Genomic DNA, 14,548 nt, shown 5'->3' with positions numbered 1-14,548 from the left:
GCACATAAATATTGTGGGTAAGTTGCCACATGATGTGCCACACAACGTCTGCTGTAATATCATTTAAAGTTTTCCTGTTTTATTCACAGTGGCCTACCTTGCAGTTTTTCATGTCTGTTTTGTAATGTTTGCGTGGACATATTGGAAGTCTATTTTTACACCGCCTTCTCAGCCATCAAAACAGGTAACATAATATACTTGACAGTGTTGGTAGTTTTATTTATTTGATCATCCATAACTATTTAACACTCTGTGCTGAATTTAGAAATACTAAAAGAAACTAACATTCACTGACCAATGTTTCGAGTCTTTTTCAATGTCTTCAAATGTTGTGGTTTTGAGATTTACTATATATTATTTTTGGAGATAGATAGATGTGTGAATGGTTATTTATTTTTCAAGGTAATAGTTATAATAGATTATTTTATTAAGCTATGCATCTTTCAAATTATCATTGCAATGTACTTGCTAGGTAAAAGTTTATGTGCTGTATAGCTATCCTCTTACATTATTCTAATTTGTTAGGGCATATTTTTTTAGTCCAGTGAAATGCCAAAAAAATATATATTTTGAAAGTGTGTTAAATTAGACCTAAGTTTGAATTTTGAGCAAAGTTTTCACTCTTTTCTATTTATTTATTTATTTATTTATTTATTTGACACAAAGTATATTGCTGCAGTAGTTCTGTAGTAGTGTTTTTCTTTTTTCTTTTCAGAAAATCAGAGGCTTCAAACTAGGGCTGGGACTAAATCAAAACTTTGACAACCCGCTAATCACACTTAACAAAACTGTATTTAATAGTGTTTACTTTTTATGAGTAGAAGAAATAAGATACTTACAAAAAACAGAAAAAGTTATTAAATACAGTTTTGTTAAGTGCGATTAGCGGGTTGTCAAAGTTTTGATTTGTTCCCAGCCCAGGTCTTGTCTAGTTTTAATTTGTAATAAAAGCAGTACTGTATCAATGTTCTTGTCCAAATGAAATGAGATGAGAAGGATATGGTACCTATCTAAATGTAGCCCATGCACTGAAAATCCCCTCTGTATGTCAACACCCTCATATATGCTGTTTAAATGCAGATCAATTCCACGAGAGTAGCTGTTGTCAGCTCGAGGAACAGGAGCCCCAGTTACATCCGATTTGTTTCTTGTTCCAGTTTCATATGTCCTACTCTGACAAGGAGAGATATGAGAATGAGGAGCGGTCTGAAGTACAGAAGCAAATCCTGCTGGATATAGCCAAGAGGTTACCAGTCTACACCCGGGCAGCATCTGGAGGTCAGGAAGATACTCTCCATTCAGGATTATTGTGTAAACAGTAGTGCTATTTAAAACAGACCACACCTTTACAGAGTTCATTTGGTGTACTTGGTTTGCAGATGTGTCTGTGCTGAATAGAAATTTTAGGGCTGTATTTTATTTATTTATTTTTTTATCTGATGAATTTCAGCTTTTTTGCCTTTTAATAACCAAAGAGTTGAGTACCTGCTGATCCTCTGTATTGTGCCTCATTCCCTCATAATACAGCAGTACGTTACACTCAACCATACAATCCAGCGAGTTCAAACCCAGTGTAAAATCATCTGAGTTTTACAGTAGTAGCTTACCTTCAAGTTAACTTTCAAGTAAACACTTTATAGAACTTCATCTTTTCTGTGTGATTTGGTTTCCCATTTGGTATTTCCAGAAGAGTCGCATGGTTGTAGAATTAAGCAGGAATCTGCAGGATAAAAAAGGGTTAACTTACAGGGTGGTTCGTGCACTGTTAAAGGGATTGCAGCTAACAAAACAATTCTATAAATCTTACCCATTTTGCACTCCCATTAAATGTGCAGTTTTTAAAGAAACACATGTTATTGCAAACATGTAAATTCATTTTAAAACAGGCATACTACACTAGGTTAGGTTAAAAAAAAGTATTCAGTGTGCTTGCCTTGTCTTCCATGAAGTCTGTTACTGTTTTGCATCCTTGGTTACTTCTCCCGAGCAGTGTCTAGTGGGTCAAAGCATGTTGCTTGCTGAAAGCATGTCAGTCAATAGGGGAAACAGCTGATTGTTTATTCACAGGAGAGAAGCCAGTGAAGGGGAGGAGACATAAGGAGTGCAAGAGCGTCTAAAAACATGGCTTACAAACAGAGATTTCTTTAACCTAGTGTAGCGTTTTCTAAAACATGTTTTTTACTCAAAGTAGAAACCTATATAATGAATTGATGTGAAAATGTTATTTTGTTAGCTCCAATGAAGTTTAATCAAGTTTATTTGTATAGTAAAATATTTCTGTGCGACTGTTTACTGCAATATGTGCATCAGTGTTCAGGTTTATTTATGTTCTCTAAAAGTAGTTGTGCTGTAGTTGGAGCCTCTTCTATCAAGCCTTGTAGTTCTGTAATTGACTCCTACTCCCTATTTTCAGCTGTCAGGTTTTGCGATCGTTGTCAGGTGATTAAACCGGACCGCTGCCATCACTGTTCTCTCTGTGAAATGTAAGTCCCCTCATGTTTTGCAATATATTTATCATTTATGGCATTTGTGGGATTTGTTCTTTGTGGTTTACTGTTTTTACCTTTTAAATGCCATTGTTTGCTGTACTAATAATAACTTGGCATGCAAAACAGCAAAGATGTGTTCATTCAGAACTGTTGGGCTGAACAATAGCTTTCAATTGTATTAATTTAAATTGATATAGGGCTTTTCATGTATAAATCCGACTAGTTTGAGAGTTGAGACTACGTGTCTCATCTAAATGGATTGTAAGGTAAGTTCCTGCACCAGGAACCCTTTGTAGATGAGCTTTCCATTTAAAGTGATTGTCACTAGCAAAGTAAGTCTGTCCTGTTGTGCACTTTAATAAATGAAAATGTGCAGTTATGAAAGAAACACATGTCATAGCAAGCATTTTAAAATGTTAGGCCTCAAATGTGAAGTTTTAAAACAGAACATCTCGTACTATACAAGGTTAAAGAAAGTTCTCAGTTTGCTTGTCTTGCCTTCTAGGAAATGACTGCTGCAGTCGTACTGGTTGGTTACTTACAGGAAAGAAAGCCTGGATTGGTTGAAGTGGCCATCTGAAAGCAACTTGCAAACAGAGATGTATTTAACCTAGTGTTTTAAAACTTCACATTTGAGGGACTATATAGTGAATGGATGTGCATGTCTCTATTTTGTTAGCTACAGTCACTTTGACTGGATCTGGCTCCATGTTAATATTACTATACTTTTATTTCAACTGCAGGTGTGTGTTGAAAATGGATCATCACTGCCCTTGGTAGGTACACAATCACGCGATTATCTGAACTGTAGTGCTGGGATATAGTCAAACCTGCATTAATACCCATACAAATCAGCATCACAGTGGTGACATGAATTGTGACAGTTCACCCTACTTGGTAGCTGGTTCCAAACAATCAGATTGAAGGACAGAAAAAGCCTTGCATTCTTCCTGCTGTGTGTACGTGTTCGTGTTTTCTTCCTAGTAACTTTTAATTCATTTTACATTTCTGCCTTTTCGTAGGGTGAATAACTGCATTGGTTTTTCAAACTACAAGTTCTTTCTGCTGTTCCTGACGTATGCCATGGTGTACTGTGTGTTCATTGCCTCAACTGTTTTGCAGTACTTCATCAAGTTTTGGGCAGTAAGTCTCTCTCAAGCCTCCTTTCTAGATTTCACACTGTAGCTAACATAATAATTCCATAAACCTTACCCATGTGACCAGCACGGAATAAAGACCCACTGACTATTGCTATCTCTCTTTTAATGCAGAGACTGAAGATCTTTCTGTATTAAGACCATGTCAGTGCTTGATCTGTGCTTGCATTGCAAATCAGGGTTGAACAAAAAGACCTGGCACATGTAGTACATTATCTGTAGAGGAGCTTGCATATTTTTGTAAGTTTACCATCGCTGCAGCTTTTTCAACAGCTCAGAGCTCACAAACCATTTGAGGTACAGACTTCATATTGTCAGCGTGGAAACTCCAAAAATGTAACATTTTATTGTGCAAATATACCTCCAGGGCAGTCTCTCCAGATCCCCAGCTTGACAGCCACTGTTCTAGGGGAGTGGTTGTTTCTTAGCACTGATAATCAAGTACCTACCTCCTTGTTTATCAAACATTTTTATATGTACTTTTTCATCAGGGTGAGCTCCCAAATGGCCACGCCAAGTTCCATATCTTGTTCTTGCTCTTTGTGGCTCTCATGTTCTTTGTGAGTCTCATGTTCCTGTTTGGCTACCACTGTTGGCTCGTGGCTAAAAACAGATCCACGCTAGGTAAGGAGACACAGGCTTTTTTTTTTTTTTTTTTTGTAATATATGGATGTTACTGGCAATTCAAAAGCCAGTCCCAAAGAATGGCTTGATGTTCTCATTACAAGGCGGAACACAAATAGCACTGTCTTGTGACTGTGGCATCGGACTATAGCGTTATAAATGGGGAAACCCTCTGTAGGTAAAACTAAGTGTCACATATGAACGGAGAGACAAGCAGGGTGCCACTGTATAGTCAGAGGTTCCAATACTTTTAATAGCTTGTGTTAAAATGTTCCATTTCATACTTCGTCCTATTTGGATAAGTGATTCTCTAGGAATATGTACAAGTGTGACATGCATACTACAGCACGTCGATCAGATAGCCTCCATATACCCCCAAATTCTCACACACAAGTAACTTCAGCTCAAGAAGGATCTGAGGAAGTTTGCAGTTGGATAAGCAGTTCTTATGCTAAAATATAAGTGTGACATATAGATAGACTGTTGGACAGATATAATACCCAGATATTAGGATAAACTCAATAATTTGTGCTAAAGAAGTTTCATCACAATTTGGACAAGCTCTTCTCTAGCTACATGCAAAACTCTAATGTGTGACATATGCCTGCCTCCAATACAGCTCTGGCGCACAGCATCCGTAAGAGAGGATAATAAGGGAATTGCTAATCAGAAAGAAAATGAAGCTTTCCGCTAGAGTGTGGAGTTTGCAGTGTGCCATTTATCAAATGCATTCCACTCTCACTGCACAGTGCAAAGGCTTGTTGATGACTTGGGCATTGTGATTATGTTCTTTCTTTGGAGCTGTGCCACCGGAAGAGAAAGGTGATTAGGAGCGGGGGGATTCCTCTGCTTGACTACCTAATTAGATTGATGCTTGTGATATTTCAGTGGCTCGTGTGTAATAAATTATAGCCTGGGGTTCAAACGATGATCAGTCTGAACCTTTCATTCTAATTTGATTCTAGCGAGGATACTGCATATCCTCATTTTAATAACAGCAAGTATTTAAAATTAAATCATGCTTATTTCTGGTAATCTGAGTTAAAACCCCTGGTGGTAACACATTTTCTAATTATGTGCCTATTATGCCTGGGCCTGTGAGCTGCATTGAATCCTGTCTACAGCAGCTTTTCTCAAATGCAGCTACTAGGGTGATTTTGTGCGGCCACAGCAGCTCCCCAGCAACTCCTCTTTAAATCAGACAGCTTAATCAGCCCTGCAGTTCATAGCTGTTCTTGTTTTAGCTTGCATTCTGATTCCTCACACTCCTTCTGTTTCTGTTAGTTGCTACTGGCCAGCATTAACATCAGCATAATCAATGCATGCCGATTGGCTGAGCTTTCTTTCTGATCATATTTCGTTTTGGCATGCATCACAAAGCTGTGCTGGTTTCGTTTTGTGCCAGCTCATTGGTTGATCAACTGTCCGGGGATTGCCAATCACAGTGCTTGACCAAGTTGTCCTAGACACTGGCGTGAATAAGATGGACAAGAGAAGGCTTTAGTAAAGCAACATGAAAATAGTGGTATGGAATAATATTATTTTCTTTCGAGCTGGGACAAATACCTGAATATTTTGAACAAACATTGCTCCACATGTATTCGAAGGAAACTATCCATGTCTGTGTCTGCCATAAATGACATAGTTGATAGAAATTAGAAATATGCACCATAACGTATTTTGCCAAGCACCGATTTACCACCTTGCCAGAATTTGCGTGACAATTTCTAAAATGGCAAGTGGAAAAAAAAGCTCTGTCTGATGTGTGGGATTAATATATATATATATATATATATATACACACAGTATATATAATTTAAAACCAGCGGATCAACACAGCTATCCCTTGACCCCTTATTTACAAAGTTTTTGACCACAAGAAGTAAACAGTCCCGATTAGGACGTGAGCAACCCAAGCTGCCGAACAGCGATCTTTACCAGTAAAGTCAAAGTGCTGCTTCAGATTTGGGTAGCGAGACAGAATGGGGGGATATAGATGTTGTGATCCTATTTTCTGTTATGTGCAATGTAATAAACGAGAACCAAAGGGGAGTTTTGTTTTCGTTATACAACGCCCCCATTTATTTGAAGAATTTATCAAAGTTAAATTTGACATTTCACTTGGTTGTTAAGCTAAAAAAATAAATAAAAAGCTTCAGTAAACCTCAGTAATGCTGTTACTTTATGAAAATGTGGTCTTTTGCCACTTTGTTTAATGTGAAGAAAGACAAGGATTTTTTTGTACCGTTTGTCTAAAATACACTCAACCTATTTTTCTGAGATTTTTTTTTTTCTTTTTTTTTTTTTTTTTTTAATATCATTTTACATATAATGGCTTGACAATACCATGTTTACCGCGGCACTCATTTTCTTTGTGTTTTTTTCTCGATATTAATGTGCTTAAAGTTTATAATGTGTTGTCAAGGTCCAGTTTAAATTCTGATATGGGAGAGAGCAAGTCATTTTGGACTAGTCTGACGATTTCAATGCTGTGTGTTTATTTTATATTATTAACTATTATTTAACAAGGGTGATCTGGGGTGTATTTATAATAATTTGTTATGCACTTTTATGATTTAAAAGCATTGCCCACATTTGCTATATTTAGCTGGGTTGTACATCACTTGATTGGAACAGGAAAGTGAAAGTAGTGTTTGCATCCATTTGACTTTAATATGTTAGTAATGTACTTTAGCTTAGGTATTGTATTTATTTATCAATTTATATGATTGATTCTGGGCTCGTTATCTGCAGGCACAGACACTCAAGTTTGACCTGTTGTTGGAACAATAAAAATAACTAGCAAAATACTTGGTTTATGTCTCCAGTGTATCATTAAAAGGACCTGGGAATAAGATCCAGTGTAGAGTACGGAGGGGCTGCTGTATTTTTAATGAGAAACACTAGTCTCCTCCTGGGGCTGCAAATGACTGTGACTGAGTATACTGTTTGTCTGTGTATTAACTGAGTATAGTGTTTATGTCTGTGTATTAACTGGTTATCCATTTGTGATGACATTGCTATGGACATTCTCTTTGCATTTAGTGTATCAGTAGGGGGTGTATGGAGGCTGTCTGTGTTACATTATTGACAGTATTACAATTAGGAATATACAGTATACATCCACCTGTATATTTTGTTTCTGTTTCTACATATATCTGGAGAACCACATATCCAACTGTGATGAACCATGGTAAGGGAATTCTTTAGCACATGTTATTGACACGATCAGAATCTAGGGATGTCTATTTTCAACTGTACTTTTTTGAATTACCAATGAATGTTAACAGCAAAATTATTTTTTCTGTTGTGTTTCTTTTTTCACCTTTTTAGAAGCTTTTCAATACCCAACTTTCCATAACGGACCTGACAAAAATGGCTTCAATCTTGGGTTTTCGAAAAACCTGCAACAGGTGTTTGGGGAAGATAGAAAATATTGGTTTATACCAACGTTTACCAGGTATGACTCTGAGTGTGTGCTTAAACAATGCTGGTGTGTAGCACTGGAATTTACTAGATAACTTTCCTGATTAGTGGGTGGTAACATACATATAAACTATAAAAGGGTTTGTCAGTGTTTGTGTACTGTAAGCAAGCAATCACCTCCACCACTGAGCCTGTTAAAGCTGGTTAATAAAGGAAGAGATTCCTCTAAAAGAGGCTTCAACACAGTTTGGGCAATGTAATGAAATCTGAAAGGTGGGAACAATACTCAGTAAAGCTTGTGATTTAAATACTGGTTATACAACACATATCCCAACGGCACACAGTCCCTGAGCTCCACTGAACAGCTGATAACCAGAACTGGTGACATTCAGAGGTCTACCTGTCTCTCACATTTTAGTAAGTCACTGTCCTCATCACGTCCTTCAACGAAGTGCCAAGTAACAAAAGAAACACACAACAGATTGTGTGAATGATACGTTGTTGGCAACTTGTAGGTTGTAAGAATCGGCCCAGTGATATGTTTCTAATCCCCTGCATGTTTGTCTCGTTGCTCCAGCCTTGGCGATGGTCATTTCTTCCCCATGAGGTTTCTGAGCGAATCCCGAAATCCTCTGTTGGCCAGTGAAGAGCAGTGTGAGGATGGGGGATCGGATGAAGAAAACTACAGTAAGATCATCTCTCTGACACTGTAAAATGGGGGTGGGGAGAGTCATTACTTAAATAGAGAGCTTCATGTTTACCTGCTAATTAATATAATGCCTCTTCTCCACTGTATAAACGAGCCGCGTCAGGACCGTACCGAGCCCTCACAGTGCGGTTAAGGGCAGCCTGGGTTGTTTTTCCACTGCCGTGCTACTGACGTCACACGCAACGAAAGACAGTTATTAATTATGTTATTAATTAACTCAGTTTACCAAAAGATGCACAAACAAAACAAGCTGCGCGACCGCAAAGAGAGCCGTAGTTGTATGTGTGGTACAGCTGTACAGTATTTTGTTTGACTATTTTTGTAAATAAGTTCAAAGTTGTTTTATTTTCTGCAATTTTGTCTTTTATATTTATATAATAAAGGTCAAGGATGAGAAATTTGGCAGAGTTTTGTGTTTGAGTGTGTTGTTAAGTGAACCGTCCCTGTGGTTTATGTCCATTTGCTTCAAGTAGTCAGAAATTCAGACATAAACGTTCTCATTTCTGACGCATGATTCCAGATCTTCCTGAACACTTCTATCTGCCCACAGAGAAACTAGAGCCTGCACTTCCTCAGCGTCCCAAGGCTGTACTTTTCTCTCATCACACTGGCTGCCCGCCATGTTTGTTGTTTTTCTTTCTGGAGTGTACTGACTGATGCAACATAATGATGAAAATCATTAACCCTGCCCCTAGCTTAAAGAGTAAATATTTAGTTTTCACTACCCATTTACCTCAGAGCTGATTTGAAACACTGATCCAGTTGTGATGAAAGTATAAAAATGTAGTAGAATGAGAAGACTGCTTCTCAGTTACAATATCTAAAAATATAAAAGAAAACTGGGGGATGGATGACATTTTAAGCAGATGGAAGTAAGAGGCATGCCAGATGAAGCCTTTCAGTAGACCCACAAAGTGTAAATTTTATTTTAACGGACGCCTCTGCACCAGTGAACACATAGAGATGGGGCAGCCTGATTCGAGTTTAACAAGACCAGGCATCTGGCCAGCAGAGCTGTAAAGACCAGGGTGTCTGACTAATCAGAACAAAGTGGCATCAACTGGCACTGCGCCAAGAAGTGAAGTCACTGAGTGGGATCAATGGGGGATTGTCCTGAATGGGATCACCCTGGGGCAGTGCCAGTACATTCTGTATGAATAAGGAATCTGAAATCAGTGTTGTTACCTGGTCCCACTGCTTCAAGCAATAAATACTTGACTGGGCTGGATTTTAAAAGCCTTTTAATCCAAATTGCTATGGATACTAGTTAATAAATTATAAAATAAACTTAAATGAAATGTCTTGAGCTGTTTATTTCTTGTTTGGTAACTTTAATGGGTGTGTGTTTTCATTTCTGAAAAAATCATGCTTATGGAAATTCGAAACTTTCAGAATCTAATCCATTGGGCAAATAAACTGTATATTGACACGAAAGGCTTTGGTCAATTAAAACTCTCCATCACACAAAACCTTTTCAGTCCATCAATTATTAACTTGTCCTTTCTTCCGGGTTAATGTAGTTCATGTTTAAATCCTTTAATCAATTGTTAAGTTTCTTCCAAGTTTATTTAATTAATGGAGATGGTGTCTTCAGTTGTTGCTCGCTCTCTTCTCTCCTCCATCCTGATTGAGACAGCCTCACAGAAACAAAGACTGCACTTTCTCTTTTCGACCTTGAGCTTGTTTACAACTTACACACATGTTAGTATCTCATTGCTTCAATAAGAAAAATAATTGAGGCGCCCATTTAATTTAGGAACTCGAGTGAGTCACCCAGTTAAACAGAGGGCCTCAAGTTCTTCTCACCCGTTTCCATGGAGACAAGGACAGCCTATTACTTGCTTTTCATAAATTGCCCGGTTGAAGCACAGGGTTCGTTTTAGTTTTTTCCAAAATAGTCATTACTTACTATCCCTATGCATTTGTAAAGCCTTTAACTCATGAGGAATGTTTGTGTTATTCTGTGTTCTCCATAATAAGCACAGTCTCCCAGGTCTTCCTTCTACAACTCCAGTGAAAAATCAGTAGACGCTGGGGTAGACATGGGCTTTCTCTTTGAAACTGGAGGAGGTCTGCTTGGCTGGCTGGATGTTTTATTTGTATGGGACTCTCTTCAAAGTTTTCAGAAGTTGCTTCTGTATTTTAGTTCTGCGAAGAGGAGATCCGTCAGTCACCATAGAACTGGACACATAGCAAGCTGTGGGGTTTTCTGATTTCCTGCTACAGGTTAGTGATTCACCCAGCATCGGTCTAGAGATTGTAACTGCTGAAACTCTTCACTGTTTGTGTATAGAGTACAGCATATGTAGATGCTACTTTAGGTTCCTTAGTCCTTATATAATGCCCACAAATATGAAAATATTGCGACCATGATGTATGTTTTCGTATGTACCAATATCACACTTACTTACACGTGTACATATATCTGTAGCAGCACTTACACGTGTGTTCTGTGTTACCACTGCAGTAACTTCAGTACATTTTCACAGAACAACTTGAAATTTGGTACAAACTCAGATACAAGATTCAGAACCTTATTGTCATTCTCTGCTTGGTAAGTTTGATATGTGATCGCTTCATCACTCCAGTGGTCTGCAATCAAAATAAGTCCCAGTTCATCATCATTCCTGTGGTCTTATCTAACTACTTCAGCCTCTTTGTAATCTTTCACTCACATTTAGGGGCTAATGGAATGTAAATATGTTAAGAATGTTGTTTCTGTACAGGTGGCCTTCACTGTAGCTATGGTCCTAGCTTCAATAGATTCCCAGAATATAACCCTAAGCATCTACATGCGTTAACAGCAGCACGTTCTTAGTTTTGTCTTTTTTTTTTCAGGACTGCAGATTACTTAAGATGAGAGACCCCCCCCCCCCCCCCCCAAGGACCAAGAATCAAGTTACTGTTGTGTTTTATGGATAACCACATTCCGTTTTACTGGATTTGAAAACAGCAACGCTTCTTTTTTTAATATATATCAGATCTTGTTTTGTAATTAAACATTGATGATGGGAACATACCAGTTATTGCAGGGTAAGGGCTGTGTCCGACAGGAGCTGGGGATCTATCCCACTTTGAGAATTCCCGATATGCCTTTCAGGGACACAAAATGATTCCAATGTGTGACACAATACTGCTCAAGGTGATTTTAAATGAAACCAGGGAACATTTGTACAGTAGGCACTGGGTATCACACACTGGTTTGTTTACAGTGTATGCTTCACTTATTGAATGAATAGGGTTTTCTAAAAACAAACTCCCTCTAGTTTTGGTGAGTCCTTTTCTTTGTGTGCAGTGGGTTATTGGTGACACTGTTGCTGTTTTTTTTTTTTTTAGCTTGCAGTGTCTGTCTCAGTGCTGGTGACTTTTAGAACATACAAGGGACATTTTCTTGCATTCTGGTTAGAAATATGGATTCTTCTTCATTCCATTGTAAAATGAAATGTTTTTGTTAACAATGAGAAGGAGGATGGTGTGGTTGAGTCATAGGGGGCGTTGTTGAGCATTGTCTTAACTCTTAAGACACTGTTAGCTCCTGCCCAGTTCAATCTTTCCCCCCTGACTTATCTATGGGCTGGTCAAGTTATGAGACTGGTATTATTGACACTAATTTTAGAAATCCTAAAAGAAGACCAAGACGACTTGTTGAAATTGTCATGTTTTAAAGTTTCTTTTAGTATTTCTAAACTCAGCACTATTGATTATTTAACAGTTATGAATATGATGACAGAGTATCTTTGTATATCCTGATACCTTGTACTTGGTTATAAAATCTTAAAAAATGTGCAACGTTATTACTGCCCTTTGTGCTGTACTATAAAAAACAACTTGGCACAGGTATCAAATACCACAGTTACTTAGCTGTTGTGCTCTTCTTGTTTCTATTCATGCATATCCGTTTTTATTTCAGTATCCTGTCCCCCTGCAACACTGCCCCCAGTGGACATAAGATATATCACATTTGTTCTGTGTGGTATTTCTACGTGTCATTGTTATATCCACTAGGGGCAGGTGGAGCAGGTTAATGGGTACACTCTAAAGAGGCCTTTTAAAAATCTTGGTGATGTTCTTATGTACATCTGCATTAAAGTAAATAACCACGATATATTCAGCACAAAAAGAGGAGGCAGTGATAGTGTTGCTAGTGTAAGATTAGGAGATTTGACGTTACAGCTTTGCTAATCATTTGGTATTATGTTAAATGATTTTCAGTTCAGTACTAATGAAAGCTATGTTAAGAATCAATATAATTCTTACTGAATTTGATATGATGTATTTAAGGCACAGGACTCCGTATATTTATATGAACAGGACTGTGTTGTACTGATGTGTATGCAGTGAGGTGAGAAAGTTACACAACTTGTGTATCTATAGAATAGTTTCACCAGCTCTCGAATGTAAAGAATGTATTTTGCCGTTATTTTTTATATATTTAAGAAAGCTGTTAAGGTGTTGATAAAAATCAGCTGTGTCATTTTTCATTGTTTGGTTTTGTATGTAAATTATCATTATTACAAAAAATATATATATTTGGAGAGAAAAGCCTATTTCACTGAGCTCCCAATTCAAATTACTGTACAAGTTTAAAGCTGTTTTGTTAAATAGAAAGCAATGATCACATTCTGTAGCAAAGGCAACTAAAGTCATTAGCACTACTGGCAGGTGTCCTTGTAATTTAGAGTTTCCAAACAATTAAAAAAAAAAAAAAAAAAATAACTTAGAGGAGAGAGATTTATTTATTTCTGAATATACAGCAGGTATTCTCCTGCCTTGTTTTCATTGTTTACAGTATTGACTAATGTTGTTGCTCTTGAAGATGTTCTGATATCACGCAGTGGCTAAAGGACCAGTATTCTATGAACAAGTATTAGAAATTTTGCTTTCTACAAAAACCCTGCTTCTCATACTTGAAAGGTCTGATCCAAAAGAGTTGCTATCCCCTCCCCATTTTCTGATGGTTCTTTTTTATGAGTGCTTCTTTTTACATTTGCTTCAAGATGTTTTTATTTTAAGTCTGCGTTGACTATGAGTTCAGGTGCTCTTTCTCTAGTTGCCTGCCATAGACACATGTTAACACCAGCACCATCCAGTGCACAGCAATGTATTACCAGCAAAACCAAAGGAAACTTCATGCAAAGTGTTAGCTTACTAGATGGCACTGGATCTTGCTTCTGTAACCAGACTGGCTGATGTAGCCTATGTTGCATATATCTATGGCAGGCAGCTATGTCTGAAGATCTTGTGTGAGCGCACCTTATCACAGACATTTAAAAAATAAAAAACAGTATTTGAGTAATTGAACCACTCAGAATTATTGGGGAGGAAAAAACTAAGAAAATGAAATGTCAAACTGCTAAAGGCGTTATAACCAGGGATATATATATATATATATATATATATATATATATATATATATATATATATATATATATATATAACTGTTCTTAGCAGAATGTTAGATGGTTTGCTGTTTTATCTTTTTATTTGCTTGTTCACATCCTGTGCTACAAGAAATAGAAACTTACTGCACCCATGTGTCATACAGCCAGCTCAGATGGGGTCTATTACTTGAAGTGGAAGTGAACTAAGTCTAAATAAAAGATAAGTATTTGTTTCTGTCAATACACCATTAATGCAGTAAACAAGCACTTTAATGAATCACTGGTTCCTTGAATGCACTGCATATTTGTAATTGACCCAGAACAACACCATACAATGATATCAAGCAGGATTGTCCTTGTAATAAAAGCAGGATTTGACCATTCTAATATTGCATATACATTAGATGTTATAGTGGACAGTAAAGAAGTATCCAGTAATGTAGTAACTGCAGACAGGCAGTTTTAAATTGCTGCTGTCTACACTTGGCCATTCACACTGATCCTCCTTAGGATACTGTGTGCACAGACAGTTTTTAAAAATGACAAAGGTGAGCAAAGCACTGTGTTCAAGTTTGTTTGTATTTTGATGTTACCTGTGTGTTCTGCTCAGTTGTGTATGTGATTCTGTTTTTGTTTGTTTCTTCCTAAAGACAAGAAGTAAGGCCTTGTGAAACTGAAATTACAGAATATTGCATTATTATAATTAAAAAAACAAATAAAATAAAACTCATTACTTCCGGTTACCTACTGGAGTAGACTGTC

General features: G+C 37.4%; 1 protein-coding gene and 1 long non-coding RNA gene across 2 annotated transcripts in view; one reads left to right on the top strand and one right to left on the bottom strand.

The window, feature by feature from the left end:
• LOC131701665 (uncharacterized) overlaps positions 1-1,953 on the bottom strand; it is a 16,026-nt gene extending 14,073 nt beyond the window's left edge. Inside the window, exons 1-2 of the long non-coding RNA XR_009308942.1 lie at positions 1,808-1,953; positions 1,608-1,720 (exon numbers count right to left, since the gene is read on the bottom strand). This is a non-coding gene — a long non-coding RNA (uncharacterized LOC131701665). The remainder of the gene's footprint in view (positions 1-1,607; positions 1,721-1,807) is intronic.
• LOC117412570 (palmitoyltransferase ZDHHC15B) overlaps positions 1-14,548 on the top strand; it is a 16,798-nt gene extending 2,250 nt beyond the window's left edge. Inside the window, exons 3-12 of the mRNA XM_034021047.3 lie at positions 90-184; positions 1,158-1,278; positions 2,414-2,483; positions 3,233-3,265; positions 3,512-3,632; positions 4,138-4,270; positions 7,604-7,730; positions 8,274-8,383; positions 10,552-10,631; positions 11,244-14,548. Of these exons, the coding sequence (XP_033876938.2) occupies positions 90-184; positions 1,158-1,278; positions 2,414-2,483; positions 3,233-3,265; positions 3,512-3,632; positions 4,138-4,270; positions 7,604-7,730; positions 8,274-8,383; positions 10,552-10,598 (857 nt within the window). The 3' untranslated portion in view covers positions 10,599-10,631; positions 11,244-14,548. The remainder of the gene's footprint in view (positions 1-89; positions 185-1,157; positions 1,279-2,413; positions 2,484-3,232; positions 3,266-3,511; positions 3,633-4,137; positions 4,271-7,603; positions 7,731-8,273; positions 8,384-10,551; positions 10,632-11,243) is intronic.

This window comes from Acipenser ruthenus, chromosome 26 (genome assembly GCF_902713425.1).
Source record: "Acipenser ruthenus chromosome 26, fAciRut3.2 maternal haplotype, whole genome shotgun sequence".
Taxonomy (NCBI): Eukaryota; Metazoa; Chordata; class Actinopteri; order Acipenseriformes; family Acipenseridae; genus Acipenser; species Acipenser ruthenus.
Note: the sequence above shows the minus strand (reverse complement) of the source record. Positions and strands in the feature narration are given on the sequence as shown.